General features: G+C 47.6%; 2 protein-coding genes across 2 annotated transcripts in view; one reads left to right on the top strand and one right to left on the bottom strand.

Moving 5' to 3' along the window:
• Snd1 (staphylococcal nuclease and tudor domain containing 1) overlaps nucleotides 1–27,795 on the top strand; it is a 399,500-nt gene that overhangs the window by 324,381 nt on the left and 47,324 nt on the right. The window lies entirely within an intron of this gene.
• On the bottom strand, nucleotides 13,672–15,627 carry Lrrc4 (leucine rich repeat containing 4). Its single transcript, XM_035451008.1, has one exon. The coding sequence runs from the start codon at nucleotides 15,625–15,627 to the stop codon at nucleotides 13,672–13,674; it is 1,956 nt and encodes a 651-aa protein (XP_035306899.1).

Raw genomic sequence — 27,795 nt, 5'->3', positions numbered from 1 at the left:
CTGGGAATTGAACTCAGGACCTTTGGAAGAGCAGTCAGTGCTCTTAACCTCTGAGCCATCTCTCCAGCCCAGGTCATGGTGTTTTATCACAGCAATAGGGAAGCAAACAAGGATGCCAAGAAAAGTCTAAGGCCAGGTTTGCAGTTGCACTGAGCCAGAAGCCTCACTTAAAAACTGGTCCCTCTTTGACTTGAGCCCATGAGTCTAAACCATAGGGCAATCTGGAGTTGCCCTGTGTTCACCAAGAAAGGAGCTTGTGGCTGACTGGAAAGTTTCGTGTCCTGAACAGTCTCAGAGAAACAAACTCCTGGGTTCTTCTTGTTTTGGGATAAAGCATTGTCTCTGACTCCTTTCTCCTATTGTTACTTTGCCATCCTAGCCACCTTTCTTCCCTTGACCTGGCCTCTGAAGGTGCTACATTTGTAGGCCTTTTCCCCTTGTTTTCTAGGATAGCCATTGACACCTGGCTCGCTCTCTTAGTGACTCCTGCTGAACAGGAAGGAAAGCTCTGGGCAGAAGCTCATGCTTCTTTTGGCTGTGAGTCTGATCAGTCTTCTCCTTGCCTTCTTTTCAATGTAGAGTACAGCTTTCTAATCTCCTGGATGATTGATTTAAAAATCAGGAAACCCCTATTGCCACCCCTGGAGATTGCAATGTGACCTAAAGTTTAAATTTTAGTATTCTTTTTTTTTTTTCTCCCAGAACAAAGGTAGGTTAAGTGAAAGTGAGGAAAACTCATGAGAATGGAGAGGTTCCAAGAGAAAAATAGCTGAACACTGGTATCTAATGACTCTCCCAGTGTAGCTAATGTGCACCTAAGAGAGGGAAGCATTGCCTCGGGAGTCCTTGGTAGAAGCAACCAGACTGCTGCCTTACTCCCTAAACTGCCTCCCATTGGCTCCCTCCACACAAAAGAGCAGATCCCCTTTTATTCCCTCCTTAGGTGATGCTGAGACAGATCCCTCATACTGTGTAGTTAGCAGTATAGCAGATAGATACCAGCATACCTGAGGCCCACTGCTTCTCAACGTTGAACACTAAAGTAGAACAGAGACAACGTATCTATGAACAAAAGCTTACTTTTATTTTCAGAGATATGGATGAGAAAGAATAATCCAGAGTTGACTCTCCAATCCCCAGAGTGACAGTTTTAAATTCCAGCTCAAGGAATGCTTGTCTGCCTCCAACCCCTGGTCCCTCCATTTCACATCCCACCCTTCAGGAGCAGAGGAACCTGCCACAGCAATGAGAGACAGGCAAGGCCAGGCACTGTTGAAATACCAGACAGCTTCCTACCCTCTCTCTGTATCTTGTCACATTTCAAGCTTAAGTCCATATTTGTGCTCTGCCTACTTGGCTGGCTGTTCTTGCACTTGAGCGGCTTGTTTGCCTGGACAGGTCCAAGCTGTCTGAGCCATCAGCAGCTGCACCTCCTCCCTCGTGCCTTCTGTCTGAGCCAACCTTGATTCACAGTAGTGCAGATGGCCCTAGCTGTACCCAGAGAAGTCTATCCCTTCTCCTGCCCTGTTTCTATGAGATGAGGGGGCTGGCTGAACTAAACTTGCCTAGGGTTAACCTGGGCCAAGATGAAGACAACTTTTAGTTAGTTTATGTTCTAGTACATCAAGCCTCCTACATGGTTTTAAAGACAAAATGAACTGAACCCAAGGGACAAGGACAGGCGAAAGTTCAAGTTCATTCTGTGTAAGAAATGCTTTCTAGCTTGTAAGCAGTAATCTAACCTTGCAAATAGCATTAGCAGCACCCCTTCTGCTTCCTAAGTATTAGTGTGAGCTGGAGAAGTAAAACCAGAAACTTCTTTTTCTTCTTCCCTTTCCAGTCATTACAAACTGTTTGTCAGCAGTTTTTCAAAGCATTGCTCATAGTCGACTGTAATATGTTCAAGGTAGTTCATTGTTGCCCACTATTGTAATCAACTAGTTTCTCTTTACCACCTCCCTTCTAACAAATTAAGTAACTAGTAACAAGCATGGGGGCAGCCGACCTTTTGCAGAAGAAGAACTGCAGGAGAGTCCCCAACCTTTCCCCAGGGTGGCTCACTGCTGGGCAGCAGGACTATAAACTACATAGGAGGTTCCAATCTATCAGGCTCTGCCTAAATGAGGCACCCCCCCCGCCCCAGGCATCTGTGGGAAGAGCATGCTGAATGGAGAGAAGCAATGACAGCTATTCTGCATTGGAAAACTCTTTCAGTCCCAGGCTGCTGATAGAAGGAAGAACATAGCCCCTCAAGGCAAACCCCTTCTGTGGAGGAATATCAAGATTGAGATATTTTCTACTCTATACAACTTGGTGTGTTTGCTGTAGGGCAAGGATAGTTTCAGTCATTGGGAATGGTAAAATATTTTAGCATCTCAGGACCAATAAAATCCTGACTAAAAAAAAAAAAAAAAAAAAAAAAAAAAGACAGAGGCCTGAAGAGTCACATGCCTGTGTTTCAGTCACTTAGGTATTCTCAGTCTAAGTGAAATGAGGTTGTACTAGTGGCATGGGTTAACGGACCTCATTCTGCTAAAATGCCACAGTTACCTGCAATAGCCGAGGGCTACAGTCTGGCAGCTCCTGTCTCATTTGGTACAAAAGAAGTATTCTTTGTAAGAATAGAACACCCAGGCACCTTCTTATTTCTGTAAAGCCACACGGTAGATCTCACCAGTGTGGTCAGTTCTGTATTCCTTGTGACTGCCCAGACCTCATTATCTAGAATTAGATGTCACTTTCTCTTCCTGTTACAATGGTTATTTAACCTCTTAGCCATAGAAAACATAATTTACTGGCTGTTTTTAATCCATAAAGTCTAGTCGTATGGAAATGCTGGACTACAAGCAACCTACAGGCATAGTCCAGGTTGTTGAGGTAGCTTCCAAGGATCTAAATAGACAGTATTTGTCATGTGACAGATAACGCCATCTCCACACATCCATCGACCTCACCACCATTATGTCTCAGAGAGCAGCCCTGGAATGTTCAGGGCTGTGTCAGGACAGTGAGGCTCCAAGAGAGTCACTGCCTTGTCCTTCCATTTTAGAGGCTTCCAGTTCAGGGTAGGGAGATTCTTCCCTCTCTTGTCACAAAGCATTCTATAACCCTGCCTTAAAAGGGACCTACAGATGCTCACCACCCACACCCACCTGCACTACACTGTATTCATCCAGGTGTGTGCCTGATGCCAGAATGCCCTGGACACGAGAGAGATACGAATACAACTGGTCTCCCAGGAAGACTTCCTGATGGCCTGGTCCAGGACCATCCCTCAGGCACCAAGTGTTGTATCCCACAAAGTTTCAAACCTAAGACTGCTCTGTTTTCTTTGGGAGGAAAGTTGAGAAAAGATTCCCCAACTGACTCTTGTCTTGGCTACAATGGAAAAGCCACCGTGCTGCCATGTGTCTGCTCTAGCCATTCCGCACAGATTCCTTCACAGGCTGGTTCCCACCAGCAGAGGGAGGAAAGCCCTCATCCAGATCCCGTAGCAGCATTTGTATACTTGTGGGATATACAGACCAGAGCCGTAAGGCCTGAACTTCCAAGAGCATAATGAAGTGACCTTCTAGGGTTGGCAGACCCAGCTAAGCCATCACTTGTTTTAGTTGGTGATATTCACGTGTTAAATGCCCAACCTTCCTTGACTGTTTGCTGCTCAGGTCCTGTACCTACAGTGGCACTTGTGCATGGGAAGGGAAGAGGCACTTTGTGCTACTCTGGCACCTGACAAGAGTTCTCTATCCAACAAGCCATTGCCAGTAGGGAACTGCTGAGGTGGCACTCTGAGTGGCCGGGGAGACCCCTCCATCTCCTGCCAAGTCAAACAAGCGTGCCTGTGCACTCGTGAACTCAGTCTCCCAGCACAGTACAGGGGCACCGCCTTACGGGAAAGCCCTGAGTGCCAACAAGAGAGGCGTCTGAGGGGAAATAATTGGTGCAGAGAGGGGCAGGGTGCCACTCAGTCATCTAAATGAAAAGGAAAAGGTCAGTGAGCTATATGGGGCCCAGGTTGAATTGTTGACTCTGCCTTACTGCAGCAAAGAAGGACAGCTAACTGTCCAGCCCTAGGCACTGCCAGCCCCATCCAGCTGCTTGACAGCCCAGCACGAAGACACACATGCTCTCAGTACACAGATGGGTTTGCATGTCAGCATGAGCCCATTTTTAGCCCTTGCGCAGGAAGGACAGTCCATGACACAGTAATTTAATTAAATTTGCCTCCCTCCATGGCCTACATATTTGAAGAGGTTTAGGGGCAATGGATCTGGCTGAGGAAAATTACCCTGCCGCTCTGGCACTGCCCCAGAGCTGACTCGCAGTACCATAAAGGGTCTTGCCATCCTGAATACAGCCCAGGGCATCTGTCTGCACTGCAGGCTCTCTGGCCAGGCTGCCTGCCGACACATCTGGCAAAGCAGCCTCTGGAAGCAGTCCGTCTCCATCACAGGAAAGCCAATAGGGGCAAAATAAGGGGACTCCCTACTCCCCTAGTCAAGACTGGCTGGCAGTGGTTTCCACGGTAGCGAGAGCCACATCATTAGCTCACACCAGATTGCAGTTTGTTAAAACAGAGATGAGCTCACACACCTTCACTGTCTCTCCAGCCTCAGTGAGAGCTGTAACCCTAACCTCAGAGTTGTTAGACTGCATACATCCATGTGCATCTGCCCTGTAAATGACTGATTTTGGGAAACTGAAAACAATTCCCCTTCCTCCCAAAAAACGTATTCCCTTTTCATAACTCATCAGTTTTTATGCATTGTGCCTGCATTTACAACACACGAAAAAGCTGCCTATAGCTCTTAGCCAACCAGCCAGTGTTTCCCTCACATGAGATTCACCAGTTTGTCAAGAAGTCCGTAGACTTCACTGGCCATCGCCCTGAGCTGACTGCTTTGAGGAATCCTTTTTGCTTATCACCATCTTCTCATCTCCACTTTTTTTGGGGGGTGGGGTATCCTAATCATCTGTATCAAGCCTTCTAGAGAAGAGCATTCTCTTTGCTTGTCTTCCTAGCTCAGTAACAAGAACACATCCTCCTCCTTGCTGGCTAATCTCTCCTTCATAATGATAGCCGCTCCTCTGAGAGAAAGGGAATTCTCTGGCACAGTTCGTCTCAACACCAGCATAACACAGGCTATTGCTTAAGAGTGGGAATCATTAGAGTCAAACCATTATTGAAGGGGACCAGTCTCTAGGGGAACTAGCAGAAATTACTACTCCTTAATAGATGGAAACTCATTTGCTTGAAGCCCCCGCCCTCCTCTTTATTTCTCTTTATTCCCCACCTCCCCTCTCTTCTCAGCTTTGAAGTTGAAAAGAGAAGCAACTCCACCCCATCCAAGACAGCAAATGTCTGGTAAATTAACTTGGTCAAGAGACAGCCTTTGCTGAAAGTGTCTGCTTTTTCAGAATAGAGAGATTTCATGAGAAACCACCATGAAGGTCGCACACCTGTGATTAAATATATGTGATAACATTATAGATAGGGCCACTTTATTTCCCAAGAGAGGATTATTGGCCCCATGATTCAGAACAGTTCCCCCAAGTCAGCATGAGAATTCCCTCTTAGGACCGCAATGCTACACAACACCAGGGAAATCCAGGAAGGTGGAAGCAGGATTCCAAACTGTTCTGCTTCCCCATTAGTCTTCATGATCTTGGCAAACTTCTAATATGATTTAGCCTTCTGGGGCTGGAAAGATGGCTGAGCCGTTAAAGGCAAGGCTAACAACCAGAAAATGATTTAGCCTTCCATATAGAGAGGCAGTTGTTGGCTTACTACCCTCCACCGACCTAGAAGACGACCACTTATTTAGTATAGGTTCCTTTTGATTCTGTTTTTTACTACCACTAAACTCACATACCTGCAATACTTAACAGCTGAAAAGAAAGGGAATGTTGTCTGTTTCTCGACTCCTAACTGTTTGGATGAAGTCCTGAGTGGATACCATTGGTCTCAACATGAAGCACAAGTCAGGGAACTGGTGGGAAAGTCCTTCTCCCCCAGCAAAAGAACTACTAGAGACTGTACAGAAGTGCAAACTCCAGGCATCGCCAGTTACTGTGCCATTCCATACATGGCACCCCCTGGTGTCAAACGTTATGGTGACCCTGAAGGATTGATGAGAGATACGGTCTACATGATAATAGCAAATCACATCTCATTGGGTTTCATCCTCTTCATAGAGTAGCTCAACAAAATTCTTGAATGAATTTGGAGGGTGCTCTTGACAGGATGTTCACACTATTACAGTGTCCATTGTCACCTTGAAGTTAGCTAACCTTGATAAAACCACCTATGATGTAAAGATGGCACGATTCTAATTCTACCCAGAGGATATGTACTTGAACAGGGAGGAGAAAGGGGGCTAAAGAAAGGGAAAGCTAAAAGGTTGACACAGTGGACTTAAATAAGAAGGACTTGTAATGGGACAGCACTTTGATCTTGTTTATTTCTCTGTAGCTTCAGAACCAGTCTGATGTGCATATATCAAACATAGATGCTTTTTGAGGTAATCAGAAGTCATCTGTGTGCCTGGTCCTTGTTTAATGAAGAAAAAAGGTAGCCTTCCTTTCCCTGGTCCCCCTAGCAGTCTCCTCCTTGTGTTTTTCTTTTCCTCCTTCCTTTCCTACTCCAGACTTCCCTCTCCCTGACCTTAAAAAGATGAATTGGAAGAATATGCTGTCATGTCAGAAGGAAGCCATTGTCAGTTCACACAGGCAGACACTAATAGGATAAAGTATTATCCGACTTCCTTTAAGTCCAGAAATTAAGTCTTCTTGGAATGGTAATAGATTATCACTTGTAGCCACTGTGGCTGCCAGGCAGCAGGAAGAGGCTGCTAGTGTCTGAGGCCTCAGCTCTCTATCTGAGCTATTATGAGGAATGCACTGAGCATTCCTCTAGTTAGGACCAAAGGCTGGCACTTGGTTTCTGGCTGGGACTGCCTGTGTAGAGAACTGTCTATAACTCATTTTGTTTACCTGTGGAGTGAGGGGAGGGGAGTGTCCCTGAGCTGGAGCAACTGTCTGAATGATATTAATGAACCCAAATGAGTGGGAAGATAAAGGAAGAAATCCATACCTTGAAGATTGGGAAGAAGTAGCCTGAGACCAGAAAACCAAACTTTGCCCAAGGAACAGTGTGTGAATGCCTTTCTCCCTCTGCTTGGTGACTCACTGAGCAGATAGAGTGACTTATCTAATGACTAAAATACCACCAGCTCAGACACAGGGAAAACCAAAGTTGAGACCTTAAAGGAACTGTAAGAGATACCATTGGAGAGGCAATAGCATGCAAACCACTAGAGGTGAGAAAGAGCTGTCATCACTCTAGTATGAAAGGATCATTCAGGGTTTCTTAAGCCCTATCATGGGGATGAGTGGACTCAAATGGAGATTATGAAAGAAAACTTGATAGAATTCAAGGGTGTCTTTATTAGTGGGTATATAAGTAGGTAGGTTGATACTAAAGAAATAAATGGATCAAGGAGTCTTCTGTTACTGTTTTATAATTTATGTGACCATTAGTAACTGCATTAGTATTGTAATGAGTAAGCTTGAAAGGCTGAGAGTCTCACTGTGGTCCTGCAGCCCTGACACCTGGTGCTCAACTCTGTGCTCCCTAGATACAGGTTCTAAATTCTCTGCGATGTTGCTGCCCTCTCAAGTGCTAACTTGCTTTGACAAGACAGTTTCTCTAGCATCTCCCCACAGATCTAGGCCTACTCTATGAATCACTACAAGTATTCATATGCACTGAACTCGGTCATCATAATGTCTATAGCATCTACACAATGGGTAAATAGTGAACTGTGCCCTCTACTTCTCTCTCAGTAACTATACCTTGCTAGAATGAGGAGGTGGGTTCATAACAGACCCAAGAAAGCTGTCAAGAGTCTAGGTTAGGGTACCACCTGAAGACTGGCTTGCTTTCCCCAACAGTGGACAGCCTGCAGGAGAGGGAACAGGATTGTTATAGGTAGGTGTGGTTTGGCTCAAGTCCTGGCAGCAAAGTTGGCAAGTACCAGTGAATAAAACCTACAATGATCATTCTTAAGTCTAATTCTAGCTTCTCATTAGGAAAGCAAACTGTTTTTTTCCTCCCTTGGAAAGCTGATCTCCCTGCTTCTCATCTCCCCTGTTCCCTGCCACCAGTGTCATATTAACAGTGTCTTCTACATAGCTTCATCTTTCTCTCACTTGCTAAAGTCACGGTGTTAGCCCCCTTTCTACAAGAGCCCCAGGAGCTCTCTCTGTGTTAAGAGACATATCCATCTTGCTGCTTCCCCCTTCCCACAGCTAGGCCTGGTGAGGCTTCATAGTAAGGAAGTATTTTTATCACTGACCTGGATATTGGTTCAGTTGTCCCCCGATGGAGAACCACAGATAGATGTAGAGTCTAGGAAGCTCGCCCGCCATCTTGTTAAAGACCAAGACTTTCTAGTAGAAAGGTCCTGTTCCAGCCCCCAGCTTTTAATATTGCTATCAGCAGAAGTGCCTTTACAAAAATATATCTATTTCTGGACTAAGATAGTGTGTGGGCCAGCTGCACTGTTACTTTAGGTACAGAACACAATACAGTGTTTTCCTGGGAAACAAAGTACAGCCATCTTTTCTACCATATTTGGGCTTGTAGGTGGCATTGTCTCCAACTTCTAGATAACCATTCTTTCTCTCCAGTATAGTGAGAGTAGACATACGGTTCAAGAACAGAGGTGGTGGTGGGCACTGGTCTTTTGGTCTGTATACTTGTATCATCAAATAACTGCCAACTATAAAGTACCTACTGTACAATGTCCACCACCACATTAAATGTGAGATGTACATTTTCCAATGTTTACAACAGCCTGTGAAGTGGTAAAGTGCATACTAATTAATACTGTCTTCATTTTATAGATAAAGACAGAGTCAGAGCTAGGTAGTGATGGAATTAATTCAACCCAGGATACTGGCTCCAGAGTCTGTTTGTAAACATCATGCTACCCCCCTCACCCACCTCCCATGTGTATGAGGGGTGCAGGTGGTGGCAACCATAATGGCCTACTTTTTTAAAACTCCTTAAACATGCTCAGGATATAATTTACTTAATTTAAAACAAAGGTAGAAACAGTCCAGGCCATTCTTGCTCCTACTAAGGAAAGAGTGCTTTCTAAGTGGATGGAGACCAAAGGAGCCGAGCTGCCTTGCAGTTTGGCTGAGGCAGAGTTCAGAAATGGCATGATCAGTGCCTGCATTAGGCGATGGCATGGCGTGCTGAGTGCCAGAACAGGAGATAAAGTCAGACATACATTTAGATATACAACTGTTCTCTCTCTTTCTCTTCTTTTCTGTAATGTCAAGCCCTTACTGCTTTAGTACACTGAATTGGTAGACCCTACATTGTGAACTCTACCCTCCTGAGGTAGAAGCCTGGAGTAAGAAAGACCCGCCTAACCCTCTGCAGTTCCAAGTCTTCGGCCAGTGAAGAAAACCAGAGGCTGTTGACTCTGGATCTCTTGCCTGCCAACAAAGGGAATTTTACAGGAGGCACCTGCAGTTGTTCTACCCAGCAAGTTAAGTTGCTGGCCATAGTACATGTGAAACAACCGTGCTAAACTAATATCTCTAAGCCTTAGAGACTCTCCTGTCTACCTTCATTGATAATATGGTGCAGCATTATTACACCAAAGGGTGATGAGAAGTCCTGGAGTAGATTATGGAAATGGTACCCACAGTGTGGAATTTAAAGAACTAAGGCTGGTGAGCTAGCAAGATGGCTCTGCAGGTTGCTAAGACCTCATTACTAAGCCTCGTGGGCTGAGTTCTAGCTTCCGATCACACATAGTCCTCTGACAGACACACATGTGCCCCACCCCCACTAAATACACAGATGTGAACATTTTAAAAGAGCTAAGAAAGACTAGGTAGGAAGGTACAGTAGAGGAAAAGGAACTAAGGTCCTGTTCTTCCATCCCAGTCTCATCATTGTTGAACCAAATAAGCAGACCACTCCCTGTAGAGATTTTCTCTAATAGGAATTTTAAGACCTTGTCAATCATCTCCATTGCAAAGCTTCCCAGTCCAGGGTTGGGAGGAAGCCAATTTTCTCACTGGAAACATACCATCATACCATCTTTCTCCTGTAGCTGCCACCCTTTGTTGGGATTCTGCAGTTTCTGTCTGCCACTGGGCCTAGGAATCTGGAAGCTGTGTGCACTCCTGAGAATCAAGCCCTTGTGCACATACGGAGTTCCTGCTGTCAGAGTTGTGGTCAGGCCTATGGAATAACAGAGCTGGTTGGGATGGAAAGTGAACAGCTCTTTGTGGAAGAAGAGAACACAGACATATCTGTAGGAAGTCCCATTTTAGCTGCACATTAGCATGGAAAGAAACACTTGATAGCCAGTAAGAACCTCAATGAGAAAACATACTTGGCTTGAGAGTCGGGAGACTTGGGCTTTAGTCTCACCTCTCCCACTGTCAGTGTGACCTTGGATATATCTTTCCATTTCTGTGGAGTTCAGTTTCCTTGACCAGAAAAAAAAATTTTTTTTTAATTTGACTAAGTAATTTCATGACCTTAAAAATTCTATAATGAAAAGTCGGTTATTCCATATACTCAGCCACAGTCTTTGCTCTAATGTGTTGCTATAACTACCCCTGAAGAGCTACCAACCCACGTCCCATTCCCAGGTAACCAGCCTCACAGCTTGGCCAGCCAGGCTTGAGAATGAGTCATTAACACAGCCTTAGAGCCTCACTACCCCTAAGGCACTGCCGAAAAATTGTCCCAAGCGCCTGCTTAGGGGAGGATCTACCCCAGCTGTATGGCAAGAGGGCTACTTCTCTAACTGCCAAACATTGCCAGACCATAGGATAGGCCCCCAGGGAAAGAGCTGCCCTTGAAATGCTGCCTCCATCCCTTCAGGTTCCTTCTGCAGGTTCTAAGATCGGAATATGCTCATCCCCAGGACAAAGACATTCTTCTTTGGGACTCTTCTTTTCTCTACTTCTGTCCTCAGACTTTTGTTTACCCCAGACCCTTTGTCGTGGCAGTTACTGCATAATCTCTGACTTCCCAAACAGCTGCCAAAAAAGAAGGGGATGTTAGGAAATAAGCACCCCACCTTGTGGTGCTGAGGCAGCGACTTTGTTACCACTTGCCTCAGAGTGTACACCCAGGAAGCTGTTCTCAACAGCCAGTTGTGTCGTGTAGCTCTAGGGAACGGAGTCGTTTCTTGAATTTTCATCTGATCCTAGCCAAGTCCCACCCTTTGCGCTGCTGCAGTTCTCTTTCTTTATTAGAGGTAGAGCGGTGGAAGAACAGAGAGAAAGAACCAACCGTTGTTGCCTGCATTGTAAGTGCATCCCGGCGCATGGACACTGGCACTGACCGCTAGAAATGATCTGAATACTTAGGAAGTCAGAACTGGCCATTTCTTAGCCAACTGCTGCAAAGTGCTACCTGCTTCTTTCCCTCCTTAGTGCTAGATAGATCACACCCACTCAGTCCTCATTCCCTGAATTAGTATAAATATGTGCTGAAGAGGGCCCTTGTTCATGGAACCTCCCTGGAAGTCGTCATTGCTCTGAGCCTCAAGAGCCAGACCCCCACCTCCTCCAGAACACATCTGACTATTCAGCACTGGGGGGAGGCAACACTGCCTGTGGGAATTTGCAGCCAAACTACATTACTGCAGCCCTCTTAAATCCAAGCAAGCCTCCCAGGGTCCTTGGGGTGAGCTGGTACTGCCTGCCCATCAGGTTCTGCTGAGGTGGCAGTACACTTCTGGCCAGGTCCCAGGAGCTGAGGCTGACCCATTTCCCCTGCTTTTCCAGGGCATAGGGAATTTGGTTATATCCCCAACAAAGCCAGGGACTAACACACTTAGCTCATGGAAGATGCACTGGAGTCGGGGTGCATTTATTTAAACTAAAGAAATGTGGATGACAGCTTTTAGCATTTTCCCACACTTAAAAAAAAATTAACATTGTCTCCCTCCCCACATCGAGCCTCTTCCCTCCCCCCAGCCCCTTTATTTAAATATAAATGACTCGACCAATGCTTATAAGACTTGTATGGGTTCAGAGTCTTCTTATTCAATTTAACCCTTTGGGGACATTGAATTAAAAATTGAACAATATTTATTAAAATACAAAAATACACTTTTCTCACATTACAATCAGTGTTCTTTTGTTGGCATTCCCCCCACCCGTACCACCCCCTTCAAATCTGAACCCTTTATTTCCTCTTAAAGCTAAAATAATAACTGAAAGTTACATCATTAAATGGACCAGAATAACAGATCTTGCCCCCTGCCTATAGCTCTACTGGAGGTAGCCTAGGGGAGGGAAGCTTCCCTCCATGGGGCCCCATTCAACAGGACTCCATGCAGAACTCATTTGTGTGTGCCCGCTTGTCACTTTTGTTGGAACTGTGGATTTCACATCTTTTTTTTTTTTTTTTCAAAATATCCTGGTTGGCAAAGGCTTCCTTAAATTGAGCCTGTGCCCTTTTTAGCTCTCCTTTTTTCCTCTCTACTCATGTTCTGCCCCCACTCCATCACCACAACCAGTTGGCATCAGCTGTAATAATCCCTAATGAATCAGCATTTAGAATAGTCACCAAATCCCAAGCATGAGAAAAGCTTCCACTCCCCTAAGTTCCCCCCACTCTCAGCCTCTCCTCCTCTCCACCTTAAAACAAACAAGATCTTTTTTGAAAAATCATAAAATGTCATCATTGTCTACAATCATTTGTCAGATACCCGGGACAACAGGTGGACACGGCACAGTGCTAATTTATGGCCTCCTGTGAATCATTCCCTCTGCTGCTCTCTCTGCCGCCCTCCTTCCCGGTGCCGCACCCCCTCAGGCCACCTCCTCCCTCCCGGGAAACCCTGAATCGACACATGCCTTGCAGAGTGGGTTATGCCCAACTGCAGGAATCTGGTGCAATGTGAAAGCATTCGACTGGGAGCTACGCAGCTCCCTTCCTTCTCAGCTGTCCTGAAAGCATTGTCAGGGAGATACATGCAAGTCTTAGGGCACAAACCCAGAGGACTTGTGCAAATGGACAAAGAAACAGCCCGTTTAAGGATTCATTTGAATTTTGGTGGTTTTCCTACTTAAAATATATTTACAGATCTATCTTCCCCTTTGCCTCTGAAGGAAAAAAATTATTGCCTCTCAACATTTTGGCACAGTACAAATTTGTGATGCGTTTTTAAATGTTTTTTATAAGATAGATCTGTAAAGACGGCTCTCAGCTTAAGAAAGATGTCTGTAGAAATGGTATTCCTGTATCCTGTGAAGCATCTTCTAAAAAATGACAGTTGCGCTCTATCCTTCCTACCCCAGCAGCCCACACCCTGCCTTCTCTAGGGGTGTTGGTTGTTTTAGCTTGTTTAGTCTGAGCAGTTTCCACCTTACACCAGTTGACTTGAGGCTCCTACCCACATCATTGCCAAGATTCCCTTCCCTCCCCCTTTAAATAGAACTTACAAGTTAGAAAATAGTTGTGTTTTGATTTTTTGTTTTTAAATTTTAATATAATCTTTTTAACCAGCCCATAGATTTAATATATAAGCATATACAAGAAAAGGTCTCTCCCCACTCTGTACAAAAGTTGCTCTTTTTGTGCATTCTATTGCATTTTATAAGTTTTTTGAGGGAGGGGAGTCATATTTGAGTTTCCTGTACCTTGTCCTTGGTATGGGTCTGAATTATATAAGGTTCAGAGATAGTGGTGACTGTGGGGTGCAGAGAGTTCCCCAGGCTGTTTTCTGTCCAGTGGGCCCCATGTGCTGGTTTGTAGGTGTTGTAGTTAATGTGGTCATGTATTGTGGGCAACGCTACTGCCCCCTCACCTGATACACCGGATGGAGCTGCTGTTGCTGCAGATGCTGCTGCTGGGATGTCTTCATCCACCTGGATAATCTCTACTGTCCGGGCAGCTGTGACTGTACTCCGCTGCTGGTGCCGCTTGCGAAGTTTATAGAAGACAATCAACATGGCAGCAGCTAGGAGAGTCACTGCCACAAAGCAGCCAATGATGATCTTGGTGGTCTTCATGACTTCATCCAGGCTGGTCTGCATCTTGTCAGTGGTGTCTGTCGAGGGTACTGGCACCTGCTTGGGCACACGGGTGGTCTGAATGAGCACCGTGGTAGAGGTGGTATATGCCGGCTGGTAACCAGTGGATGTGGTGGGAACAGGCTTGTACTTTCGTGTGATGTCCTCAGGAGAGATCTCTGTGGTCTCCACTGTTACTGTGGTGAAGAAGCTGAAGTTAGGCGTGTTGAGCTCGGCCGAGCTCACATTGAGGTAGGCCGAGGCATTGGAGTTGCCTGCCACATTGGTCACCATGCATGTGTATACTCCAGTGTCAATGAGCAGCACACGAGAAAAGTTCAAGGTGCCATCATTAAGAACAGAGATCCGTGGGTGCCGGGAGGCGTGGCTGAGCACTGTCCCATTGGGCAGCAACCACTTCACAGAGGACATAGGGGGAGTCCGACACTTAAGTTCTGCCATCCGATCCTCAGAGATATTGAGGTCCCGGGGTGCATCCATGATGAAGGGGGCAGAGCACTGGAAGGCAGCCTGGTCCACCTCCACCAGGTAACGGCCCCGCATGTGCATGGGAGCATGACAGCGACCACAGCAGGTGGAATTGGTGGGAATATACTCCCGAAGCCACCAAGCCAGCCACAGAATATCACAATCACAGTTCCAAGGATTGTGGTGTAGGTGCAACTCCACTAGGTATCTCAGGGGAGTGAAAAGGTCATGGGGCAAAGATGAAAGGTTATTGTGGGCCAAGTTGAGTTCCACAAGGGAGGCCAGCCCATCAAAAGCATTGCGATCAATCGAGCTGACTTGTGAGTTCATCACCCACAGTTTCTTGAGGGAGCTGAGGCCATGGAAGGACCCAGGCCTGATCTCAGGGAAGTGGTTCCCGGACATCTCAAGCTCCTCTAGCCCCACTAGGGGCGTGAGATTGGGCATATCCTTAATGTTGCACATGCCCAAGTTCAGGTACTTGAGGTTGAACAGGCCCTCAAAAGCCCCCTCCGAGATATACTCCAGCTTCTTGAGCTCCCCCAAGTCCAGACGCATGAGGGAGGGCACCCGGTTGAAGGCATAAGAGGGGATGCTTTCAATGGGGTTGTTGCGAAGCCAGAGCTCCCGCAGCTTGGACAGGTACTCAAAGGCCCCACTGGGGATGACAGTCAGCCAGTTGTCGAACAGTTCCAGGGTGTTGAGACTGGCGAGGCCGTTGAAGGCCCCCACCTCTATCTGCCTGATGGAGTTTCTGCCCAGCTGCAGGACCTCCAGGTGGTGGAGGTGCCTGAAGGTGTCGGCCTGAATCATCTGGATGTTGTTTTCCATGAGGTTGAGATACCGGGTGTTAGAAGGAATACCCTGCGGGACCTCAGAGAGGCCCCGGCGGGTGCACACCACCTTGCTGAACTGGTTACTGCAGGAACAGACGGAGGGGCAGTTCTGGGGCCCGGCTGAAGCGGCAGCAGCGATGGCTGCACACAGAATCCACACTTGCGCCGTGAGGTAGACGACGGGAAGCAGGACGGCATTCCAGGTGTGGTGCACAGTTACCTGCCACAAGAGCTTCATGGTGTGGCACGTTCATAATTCACCATCGCCTGGGATTTTGGCTTGGAAAAGAGAACCAGCCTTACCCCGGCTTAAGTGAGCTAGGAGCTCCTCTTTCCATCTGGAGAAGGAGGTGGGGAGGGGGCGATTAGAGACGAGCAGATCGGCCTAGATAAATCCTGCCAAACTACAGAGCGGCCCCTCAGCCACCAGCCCACCCCCAAGGCCAGCCCATAGAAAGCTAAGACTTTCTCTCCCACGTTGCAACCATCCCCACCCAATTTGCTGTCACCTACCTCGGAAGGAAAGCAGGAAAGAATTAGCGCCTTGTCCTTAAGCTTTCTCCACGGGAGCCGGGTACATCGTTCCCATTCTGACTTTAGTTTTAATTAACAAAGGGGGAAGTAGTGGGGGCAGGGAGGGCAGAGGGGAGGGGAGGGGAGGGGTGGGGGAGACAAAATGGCTTCTAGTAAATCCGGAGCCGGCGAAGCCGCGGAGTTGAGGCGCGCCAGGGAGAGCCAAGGCCCGGCGGGCTATGCAGGTGCATGCCCCCCCGAGAGCCCGAGGAGCGGCGCCACCAGCGCTTCCCTGCTTTGTCCTTGGACCCTGGCACCAGCTCGCTCCAGCCGCGGGGGAAGGCGCTTCATCGCCAAAGTGTGTCTCCGGCGCCCCCAGCCCTCTCCCTGGGCTGCCGCGGGGGATGGGGGTGCGGGGGCGCCCCGAAGCCGCCCAGGCCGCGCTCCCCGGCTGCTGCGCTGCTCTCCACTCCGCTCTGCCGGCGTCGGCAGCCCGGAGCTGGCGGCAGCTGATTGCAGTCGTGAGCTCGCGGGGCTGCGAGAGTTAAGAGGTGTTCGCTGCGCCTTCGCCCTCCCTAGGCACACACCCCCTTTCTCCTCGCCTCTTCTCGGAAGGGTTAAAAAAGACCAAAAAAAAAAAAAAAAAAACCTGGGCTCAGTTCTCCAGTCCCGCCGTCTGCTGGCGCGAGGAGCGGTAATCCGTCCAACCCCGGAGGGGCAGCGGCGTGGACGTGGCGTCGGGACCCGGTCCGCGAGCGAAGGAGCGCGCAGCGCCCGCGGTCGCGCCCGCACCGCAGGCCCCTTCAGGGAGTCGGGGGCGGGCGCGGGTCGCGGCGGCGGCGGCGCGCAGCCCGCAGCGCGCAAGCGCCGCCGCCGCCGCCATGCTGGGCTCCGCGGCCGCCGGCCCGGCTTTGTGCAGAGAGTGGAGTTCCCGCTGGGGCTCCTGAGCCTTCAGCGGCCGAGCTGCCAGCGGACGCTGCAGGCGGAGCGCTGGCGGGCGGCGGCGGCGGGGCGGCGGCGTGAGCAGTGGGGGTCGCGCTTGCGGGAAAGGCTCGGAGCCCGTGAACATGGTCCTCGCTGCTAGCGGCGGCGGCGGCGCAGCGGGGCCCTGCGCTCGCGCCCACCGTCTCCTCCTCGCGCCGGGCTCGCGGTGTTGCAGGCGGCAGCCACGCAGACTGCTCTCTCATCCTTTTGTCCTTCAGTCAGAACGTGAATGTACTGCTGACGCATACTGTTCTGGGAGAAGATTAGCGTGATGCAGTGCTCTTATGTATTAACACCGCTCCCCCTCCGCCGCCTGCCCTCAAGGGGTTAACGCCGCGCCTTCCAGCGCGCGCCGGCCCGCGCCGCGCAGCCCCGAGTCGCGGAGGGCTGCCTGCCTCCTTCCTGGCTTCTTCCTTCCCTCCCTCCCTCCTTCCTTCCCTCCTTCCTTCCCTTCTTCCTTCCTTCCTTCCTCCTTGTTCCCCACTCCCTCCCCCCTCCCCGGCAGCTTCCTCCCCGCCCCCTCCAGACGATCGTTGCGGCCCCGGGCGAGCGAGTCGGAGTGAGCGTCAAGTGAGGGGCCGCGCGCTAGTCGCAGGCGTTCGCAGCTATTTTGATCAGGTCGGAGCGAGTGGCTGGATGGCCCCTGATAGGCTGGAGCGGTGCGGGGATGCAGCGGGGAACGGCGCGGCAACCACCCTCCAGCTCTGAACTGCTGGGCTCGGGGGGCCCGTGTGCATCGGCCCTCGTTGGGGCTGCTGCAGTTGGCCGACCTCCTGCGAGCGCCCGCGTCATCCGCACCCCTGCTGAATGCTGACGGGGTGCCTGACTGCGCGGCCAGGAGTTTGGATCTGCAGGATGGTGGGGACTCAGGGGCGGGCAGCTGGGACGTAAGAGCTGCTTTGAGTCAGAAGACCAGGAGCCCAAGCTTCGCCTTGCTCTGTGCCTGTCCTTCCAGTCCCCTCCCTTGCACACTTCTCACCCCCTCCGGCTGTAACTGGGGTTTTAAATGATAGTTTTCTTAATGAGGGCTGTGGGGGCGGGAAACAGTGGAAAGACCAAATTGAAGACGCTGAGGGAATGACAACCTGGGAAGGATTGAGGTGAGCTCCCAGAACCCATGGCGCAACCCACGGTTCATTCATGGAGCTGCAGCCTTGCCTCCCTGTCGCCCCCTTTCCCTCCCGGATATGCAGGGACCAGGAAGGTGCTCTATGCCTTCTGCCCCTTGAGCAGCACCAGCCTCCCCCCCCCCTCCCCCTCTCTCTCTCTCTCTCTCTCTCTCTCTCTCTCTCTCTCTCTCTCTCTCTCTCTCTCTCTCTCTCTCCCTCTGAGCACTGGAAAGGTAGTTCTGCCCTTAATACCTACTTTGGCAGGCTAATGTCAAAAACGTAGGTCAGCATTTACTAACCTGTTCCCCTCATAAAAGACCCTCCTTTCTCTCCCTGTGCGAGTGAAACAGTCTATAGCTCAGCATTGTCGTGTAGGTCCAGTAGAATAAGCCGGGTTTACCATGCTCTATTTCCAGGCTCATCCCTTGATAACAACCCCTTACCTTCCCATTATCTAACAAGCATGCTATTTAACTCCATTGTTCCCAGGTGTGCTGTTGCTTAAGAATGAGGAAGCCCAGGACTTCCCAACTTTCTCAACTCCAACACAATCATGAACTCATTGTTATCAGCTGCCCAAAACTCTAAACCTTCAAGTCCTGGAAAGTTTCAGTGTGGGCAACTTAGTGTCCCCATCCTTCACCCAAGACCTTATAGCTTACGTTTGCTGTCATGGAAAAACATAATATTTCTGAGCCTTTAGTTTATGGTTCATTTTGTGAGTGAGTAAGTGTGTGTGTGTGTGTGTGTAGCACTAGGACTTGAACCCTGGCAGGACTCACACAGATTGATATCAGGGAACTTGGGTATGGAAATGATTCTTTAAGGTATTTTAGAGGAATGAAGTCAAATTTTATCCACCTACTCAACAGTGTTTGTGTGCCCACCATTCTAAGAATTTATGTATCTGGTGAAATCTTTATTAGCCCCAGTGAAATGATCACCTGCTGTCTCCATTTTCCAGGTGAAGGCTTTTAGCTAAGGCAAACAATAACTTGGCTAGGGTCCTACTGCTAGATAGTGACAGTCGGCTAATTTCAGTAATTTCATTACTAACACAATATCCACTGTACCCCTACACAGGCCAAGCTTGGGAGAGAGTGAACATTCAGTGAAGGGTGTATGGGAAATCAGAGTGTCAGAGGACGAACTAAGAAAATAATAAGTCCTGTAAACTTGTCTCACTGGTGATGAGAGATCAAGAGGAGAAATAAGAAGTTGGTCTAAATCCATCTGGCTCTGTAGTAGTTCTTCCTCTTTTGCCACTTGGAGACAGGGTTTCCTTTTAAAGCCCAGACTGGCCTTGAACTCATGGCAGTCCTCGGACCTCAGTCTTTGAAGTGCTGGAATTGCAGGCATGAGCCTCCAAGTGCCTCCATTCCTTTGCACTCTTCACTAAAGCTTCATGTGTAACCCATACGATACCACTGTCTTGTGGGCCCAGCAAAAGTAAACCTAGAAGGAACACCAGGGATCTACCTTGACACAGCTGCCATTGAGCAGAGAAAGTGCTGTAGTACTGGGGGAGCAGGAGCATCACCAGGGTCTGGGTGGCACCAGTACTGAAGTATGGTGCTCCCACTTCCTTGGGCAGAAGAGGGAGGGGCTCTGCCTGAACTGGTTTCCTGTCTGTGTAGACCGACTGGGCTCCATATGTTCAGCTCCAGGCTCAGCAAATGACAGCTGCCACCCCATCACCCCCACATCTAGGTGCTGTGAAAGTTGATGGGGGGGGGGTAGGCTGAGTTGGACGAAACCATTATATAGGAATGAGCTTATCTCGCAGTCAAATGTGGCTGCTGTTGATGAAAGCCAAGGTTTCCAAATTCGGTGGGAGCTCTCCATGGTACTGCTTTGCCCTCCGTGGGCCAGCTAGTTCAGAAAAGTTCCTTGAACCTGTAGACTAAAGGCTGTGGTGCTTGCCGTACTCCCGCCTCCACTTTAGGTAAATGAGTTCTTCTTGTGGTGTGCTGCCCCTCGCAACTGGCAGTGCTGACTGGTGCCACCAAGAAATAAGAGAAGAAGGCAACTTATACTTAAATAGGAAGGACACTGGGCTGAGCATACTGTCAGTTTTCACATAGACACTGTTAACAAGAGTGCCGGAGAGAGTTCAAGAGGCTGGGAAAGGCCTGGATCAGCAGCTCGGTTTTGAAGAATGGACCTTATACTGAGGTTGGGATAACTGAGTTCTAGTTGGGTGTTTTTTCCCTGTCACTGTCAGACATGATGAACCATAATCTTGATTTCTTTGTTTATAAAATCAAGGAAATGGACTAGAAAGTTCCTTTCTGTTCTCATAGTTCATGGTTCTCACTCCTTTTCAGACAGGCAGCTTGAGAAGAAGGTAGGTCCTTTGGGATTGTAGCCCAGCCTTGGAGATGGGCCGTGAAGTTGAGGAGAGAATGGTTGCTTCCTTCAGTTTCATCTAGACATCCACAGGACTGGAGCAGAGCTGGTTACGAAAAGGGCTCATAGATCACAGAATGTTGACTTTTAAAGACTCCTTAAGAGAGAGAGATGATCGTGCCTGGCGGTAATGATGCACACCTTTAATCCCTGTGCTGTGGAGGCAGCAGGCAGATCTCTGTGAGTTCAAAGCCACCCTGGTCTACAGAACAAGTTCCAAGACAGCCAGGGCTGTTAAATAGAGAAACCCTCTGGGGGAGGGGGGGTCATCCTGATTTGGCCTCTCACTTTACTGATGTTAAGGAAGCTCAGAGAGGCACAATGACTTAACTGGTCACATGACTAGTTAATACCAAAGTTTGTTCCTTGTGAGCTCAGTCCTTCTGTCCTATTACTGTAGGCTTTAAACCCTGGGCTTAAAGATATTACCAAATGCCTTCACTGTATTCTTTGTGAACAGACATATTACGTTTTGATAGTTTGGGGTTAAGGGTAGGGCATTGATAGTGCTGATATGCCTTTCCAAATGACTTGGATCTTTAATAAGAAGTCAAAAGACTGATCATGGAGGGGAACCCAGGAGTGTCAGGCTAGCCCACTCCCTACTCTGACAACACTGCTGTCCCTGAGGCTTTATCCTAAGCAGCCACTAGATGTCCATAATGCCTCATAGGGTTTGCCAGAAATAGCAAGGTACCATCTTGTTTCCAATATCCTTCTGGGTCCCTTCTTGGGAAGTCCAACAAGAACAGAATGAGAGTAGGGGAGAAAGGAGAAAAAGGAAGGGATTTCAGGAACAGGAAGAAGGAAGAAAAAATAATATGAAAATTGTTGTCCAAAAGACAAGGAAAGATCCTGGTTGGTGAATTTGTAATGATTTTTTTTTTTTTTAAGTAGGAAATGTTCTCCATAGAAGTAGTCACCTCCTCTTGTCCAGTGCAATGAGCATGTGGAATCTTGTGTTTCTCATTCACTTCCTCTTGTGTGCAAATACCTGTCTTGGATCACCTGGTCATGGAGGTTTCCATCCATCATAAAAGGAGGTTCATTTTTTTCTTGCTTGTGATCTCATAGTGAGGCTTTGCTGTTACTGCCCACAATCATAAATAGAACAGCTTTTCTTCCTTGAGTGGATGATTCAGGGCAACACAGATGCTCTAAAGTTACCCATTTTTCCTAGTGCCCCAGATTTCGCTGTTGTTTTCTCTAAAATCTCTGCTCTTTTAAAGAAAGTCAGGGTTGGAGAGGTGTTAAAAACTAAAGAAGAAGAAAGTAAGGAAATAGGCTAGGAATGTAGCTTGGTGGTAGATCTCTAGCTTGGCATGCTCAACGCCTTAGATTAAGTCCCCAATATGGAAAGTGGCAGGGGTTGTGGTTGGAGACACTCCACAGGGCCTATCAAGAGCAATTTTCTAAAACTTCAGTTAAAACAAGGTGGCTAATGACAATTACAAAGAACTGGCCGTGTGAAACATCTCAGACCTATCTGGCATAAACAAAAGCTCTGGGCTCTCTCCCCAGCATGGCATTAACTGGGTATCATAGAGCACATCTGTAACATTCAGGAAATAAAGGCAGGAGGATCAGGAGCTTCAGGTCATCCTCAGCTGCACAGCAAGTTTAAGGCCAGCCTGGGATATATGAGATGCTGTCTCAAAAAGGTTGGGAAGGGTTACAGGGAGCTATACAGAATGCAGAGGCCTCTTTTTCTGCTGGTGGCTTCTTTGTGGTTAGGTTCCCAAGCTGACTGCTAGCTGCCTCTTGCTTTCTCAGGAAAATCATCTTGGAGTGCCATTCTTGCCTGTCACATGTACGAGCCAGGAATTCAGAGAGTCCTGTGAAGTACCTAAAACACCCCTCCCCGCTCTGCAGGTGCACTAGTCCATCCAGGCACCAATGGTTTCCCTTCTTTAATTACCTGTATGCAGCAATAATAATTTAGTAACATTTTCTGGGTACTTATGCTGTTAACACATCCAGCTCTATGAGTGAAAACCATTAGATTTCCCAATTTGTCTGGTAGATTTAAGTTTTGTTATGGTTGCAGAGGTAATGAGTGACTTTATTGCTGTGGCTGCCATAACACATTTCCACACAGTTGATGGCTTCAAACAACAAATTCTTTTGGAGGTCTAGAAGCTCAGAGTTCATGACCTATCAGGGCTTTGCTCCTTCCAGAATCTTGACTGGTCCCTTGCCTTGTCCATGCATCACTTCAGGCTCTGCCTCCATGAGCACTGCCTCATTTCCTTCCCTTCCTGTCTGTAATTTAGACAATTCTGGTTGGATTCAAGGCCTAACAGGATAATCAAGAACCCCAGGTACAAACTAGATCCTGAATTAGGGGTCTGTGCCTACAATTAATTGCTTCACAGATGCATATGTGATGTATCTGTTAGAGTCATGCATGTCCCCAAACTACATTCTACAAGATACATTGTATGCCGGGCATTGGAGGCACACCCCTTTAATCCCAGCACTCGGGAGGCAGAGGCAGGAGGATCTCTGTGAGTTCGAGGCCAGCCTGGTCTACAGAGCGAGTGCCAGGATAGGCTCCAAAGCTACACAGAGAAACCCTGTCTCGAAAAAAACCAAAAAAAAAATAAAAAATAAAAAAAAGTACATTGTACGGTGGGTGTGGGTGTGTGCTTGCAGGCACATCTAGCAAGCATTAAAGCACAATGGTGGCTATGAAGTGTCTCTGGAGGCAGACAAACTTGGATTTAAATCTCAGATCTGCTTCTTACATGCTACATATATATAATTCTTTAGCCTCCGATTTTTCATGTGTAGTTAACTTACTCTGTTATATTGGGCTGCCAGCAAGTTTTGGGATCCATAGCTGGTCTCAGTAAATAGTAATAATAGCATCTATTGTTTTAATATGGGAGTTAATATAGAAAAGAATTGTTTTCGAGTGAATTCCTTCTCTCTCTCTTTTTTTTTTTTTAATTATTATTTAGGGTCACTTGCTCTTGGCATTGCTCCTAATTTAGGACTTCTAATTCTTCATTCAAGGTATAAAGTGGTTTTTACTATTTCTAACAGTTAATACTTTTTTGGGACATGGTCTCACTATGTAGCCTTGGCTGTCCTAGAACTCACTATGTAGACCAGGCTGGCCTCGGACTTCTAAAGATCTGCCTGCCTCTGCCTCAGCAGGTGCCACCATGCCTAGCAGTTAATTTTTTTTATTCTTAGACTTCGAGATGGATCCCAAATCCATGTACTCTGCCTAGCTTATCAGTGTGTCAGCATCCATATGACCACTGAACTTATATTCAGAATTGCTAAAGTAATCTCTGCTAGTCATGGGTTATCCATGCTATTTCTATTCTCCATAGCCACTAAAGTGTCTTGGTGACATTACATCAGATTATGTTACTGATTTACTTAAAATGTTCCATTTGCCTCATAAATTGAATAGCAACCAAGCTGCGTACCGCAGCTCCTCAGCCTTCTTACTTTCTCTTCAACCTCTGCCCTGACATTTTGTCAAACTCCTCCAAACTCCCAGCATAACACTGGTCATCATATGCTGGAATATTCTTACCTTGATTCTCTCCTTTGGAATTTTGCTATGTCCTCAACCTAGGTTCTACTTTCTAGCATCCCTAGGCTAGCTTCTTGAGTTGGTCTCCAAACAGAGACTTAAGTAACCTATCAGAGTTATTCACATTAACCAATTTCATCACCTTTATAACATTTCCAGAGATGATCTTGTTTGTGTGTTTGCTAGTGTGTTTATTGTGGACCCTCATGGAAGGACAATGTTGGCCCTTCTTTCTTGTTCTCATCCCTTCATTGCAGTAGGAAATAATGATCCCAGAACAAGAACTGTTCTTGGGCTCATGAGGAGTAGCTCAGAACCCAACCCCACCCCCATGGATAGCATTAGTCCTAAGCTCCATTGTCTGAAAAGGTAACTGTAAGTTTGTCAGCCTTGTTTTTATAATGCAATAAAAATTAAAGAAGATCCTGGTCGTTTCAAGATTTCTCCAGTTTCCTAGTTCCTGCTGATCGATCTCTAAGAGACAGTTTTATCCAGGTTCCTCACAGTTATGACTGTGTGAGGGCTGAGCTGAAGAATGGACACAGGTGTACAGACATACCTGCAGTCACATCTGCAGGTGCCTGTCATTTTCAATTCTGCTAAAGTGCATTTTCTGCTAAGCCAGTGAGGGCTGTTGAGCCTGAAATAGAGAACACCAGGACAGTGATATCAAATGCTTTGAAAGTGGCTGTGCCAACGCTTTTTGCTAATTAAAGAATGTTAGGACAATCACCACTAGCAGCAGTAAAGGGCGCCCCATTCCCTCCCCCTATGGCGAGTTGGGTAAATTTAAAGGCGGCTATAAATACCCCACTGAGCTCCTGAGCTTAAGCACAGTTAGGGCTGGGTGACGAATCCCAGCTTCTGTCCCTTCTCTAATAGCTGTCAGTCCCTAAATTTTGCATGACAACAGAACAAACAATCCCATCAACACACTCTAAAGGAGGTACCAAACAACTGAGTGTCTAGCCTGCCAGGGAGCCCAGGCCTCCTGGTCCTTCTGTGTTGTCTTTGACTCTATGCCTTTTGCCTAGAGGGAAGATGTTTCATCCTGTTCCCTCCACCATGGGTGTTTTTAAGGAAAACAAAGTCACTAGACATAAGGCCACTCTCCTGGGAATATTCTGGGAGCCCTTACTGAGAATTCAGTATTTAGAATGTGTGAGTAAGTGGGAGCATGCTTTCTACATTCACTCTCTGCAGTTTTTGGGCTAATTTTAAAAGGTATAATCAAATGTGGAACTTCCCTGTTTTTAATCTCTTCAGCTTGGCCGGCTGGATCCCCTTATGTGCTTTCTTGCTGCTCTTCCACGACCTACAAGCCATTCTTACCCCTGCAGTTTATAGAGCAGTGAGTGCCATGATGCCACTACCTTCTCTCTCTGCCAACCTCCTTGATTTGTTTGCTTTCTTTGTAGATCATCATTTCTGGCTATCAAGCTGCTTTATATAATCCATCAATTGCTTTTAGTCCTACACTGCCAGCTTTAGCTACGGCTAGGATTTTCCTAATTCCAAATGGTATAACTTCAGTTCGTTATTCTGTACTGACCTAGCAACTTGGGTTGCTCTACCATGCATTCGTTCACCCACCCTAGGGACTTCAGGGAGAGAATCAAAGGACATACACTTTAGGGCTAAAGTGATCTCTCAGTCCCTGAGGTGTCCACCCTCACTGCATACTGTTCTTAACCAAAGGAGTGCTGATGCTCAGAGATGGAGGGGAGTGCAGCACTGGGAATGCCAGAATCGGCCACACCATTGGCTTCCCCGTGAGTCATCAAATGAGCTATGGGTGGGTTGGCTGGCACCCAGGTTCCTGGATGCTTCGTCCTTTTTATTATGATAGGAGCTTCTGGGGGAGCTGGATTTACTCAGCGTTCGGCCTGCTATTAGTCCACATTTTCACAGTGCAGCTTATACCTGCAAATGTTGCCTTTGTTTAGAGGATGTGGGTGTTGGTGGTGTTGTGGGTGTTGATGTTGAAATAAAGGAGCTAGGGTTCTGACTACTCATTCATGCTTAGACAGGTTAGAGTACCCTACTTGGTTGGTTAGCTGGTTTGTTCATACATGTATTTTTTTTCCTATTTACTTATTGCCTCTTATCACAATTTCTGGATTTGACCAGAGCCAATAGGTAGATTCATTTCTTTTTAATGAATATCTGTAGCTAGCATGACTCCTGAAATTTATTCTCTCCCACCCCAGAATACTACCCCCACCCTAAATCCTCATCTTTCAATTTTTGTGTCACTACCAGACAAAGGTGCTACAAGTGAGAAGCAAATAGGAACTTTTTGCCTTGGATTATTTAAATTTTTTCTATAAAGGATACCAGATTGAGATGGTTCTGTTTCTAGTGAGCATACTGAAGCCCCAGTTCCACAGCTCCCAGTTGGGACTGGGGTTCGCCTCTGGGGAGCCTGACTAGAGTAGCCCTCATTCTGTGCCTCTGACTTGGTAACTGTGGCTAGTTTGTGTGGCAGCCCAGTGAGGCTGCTTGATTGGTATTCTGTGCACAGGCACTGAAAAAAGCCCAGGAGTAATTCTGCCAGCCAATAACTCTGAAAGGGCTCTTTGTGCAAATGAGCAGCGTGTGAGCTGGACAGGGCTCTCTTCCTCCCCTGCCAGTGTCGTCTCTGGCCAGGCAACTTGGTGGTGCTCTGGCACTGGCATAGAGCACTTGGGGATCCCTCCCCAAAGAGACCATCTTGGGATCCTAGACACATAGAGCGACTTGAGCTCTGTCCTTCCTGCCCGAGTTCTGGCAGGCTGCCTCCAAGTGCCAGTCAGTGGGATCTATTCAGGACTGTGTCTACGTAGCGGAAGGGCAGGAAGTAAAGAAAGGAGGTAAATGTGAACAGACCAACCAGCAGCAAAGTAGGGGACATTCTTACTTCTCTCTCTGGTGGGATCCCTAGAGCCCTGAGGGGCATCTGAGCCTCCTTCTGTGCTGGTCCATCAGTTCCTCCAGCAGGACCTGAACATTTGATTTCCTAATCAACTAAAGCTGCCTATTTTCCCCATTGCCTGAAAAAGAAAAGAAATAGACTCTTTGTGCCTGCATAGCTGACAATCAAACTAATACCAAGAAGTATCCTGGTGCCGACAGAAGCCAAGCACAGCCAGGCCACAGACACCAATGGCTACCCAGCCCCATGCTTAATTCCTCTTAGGGAATTGGCTCCTCTCACTACCGTCCCCACCTGACATGACATGGTCTCTTCTCAGATGTTCTTTGTTATTAGGGAGTTTTCTAAACACACAAGCTTGACTCACTTGGTTCTGTGGACAAGACCATTCTCATTAAGTTCTGTTTTCTAGAAAGGAAAAGAATTAATTGGGTGTTGAAGAATTTTCTACCGTCTCACACTCACATGTGAGTCTAGAAGACAGGAGGGCTGACCAGTGAGGGATGGCTTTGAATGGTTGGCCTCCTGCAGGTCACTCAACTCCCTCTCCATCTGATCTCTTCTTCCTGAGGCAGCCACCTTTTGACTGCTTAGGTGCCCTACCTGCAAACGGACAACCTCTGTCCCTGAGCCCTCATTTCACATCACTGGTTTTCTTATACAGGCCTCACTTTTTAAATTTTGCTACCTTTATATATATCTCATTTACCTTAGTTAAAAATGAGTGAGCTAAAGAGATGGGTGGCTCCTCCATGGATAAAGTGACTGCTGGCCGAGCATGAGGTCCCAAGTTTGGATCCCCAGAATTCACATAAAACCTGGATAGGAATGATGACCTGCCTCTGATCTCAGTGAGGAAAGCAAAGGAATCCCCCAAGCATGTTGACTAGCCAGACTGGCCAAACTGATGAGCTTCAGGTTCAG

Source organism: Cricetulus griseus (genome assembly GCF_003668045.3).
Source record: "Cricetulus griseus strain 17A/GY chromosome 1 unlocalized genomic scaffold, alternate assembly CriGri-PICRH-1.0 chr1_0, whole genome shotgun sequence".
In the NCBI taxonomy this organism is placed as follows: Eukaryota; Metazoa; Chordata; class Mammalia; order Rodentia; family Cricetidae; genus Cricetulus; species Cricetulus griseus.
This window is presented reverse-complemented; position numbering and strand designations above follow the sequence as displayed.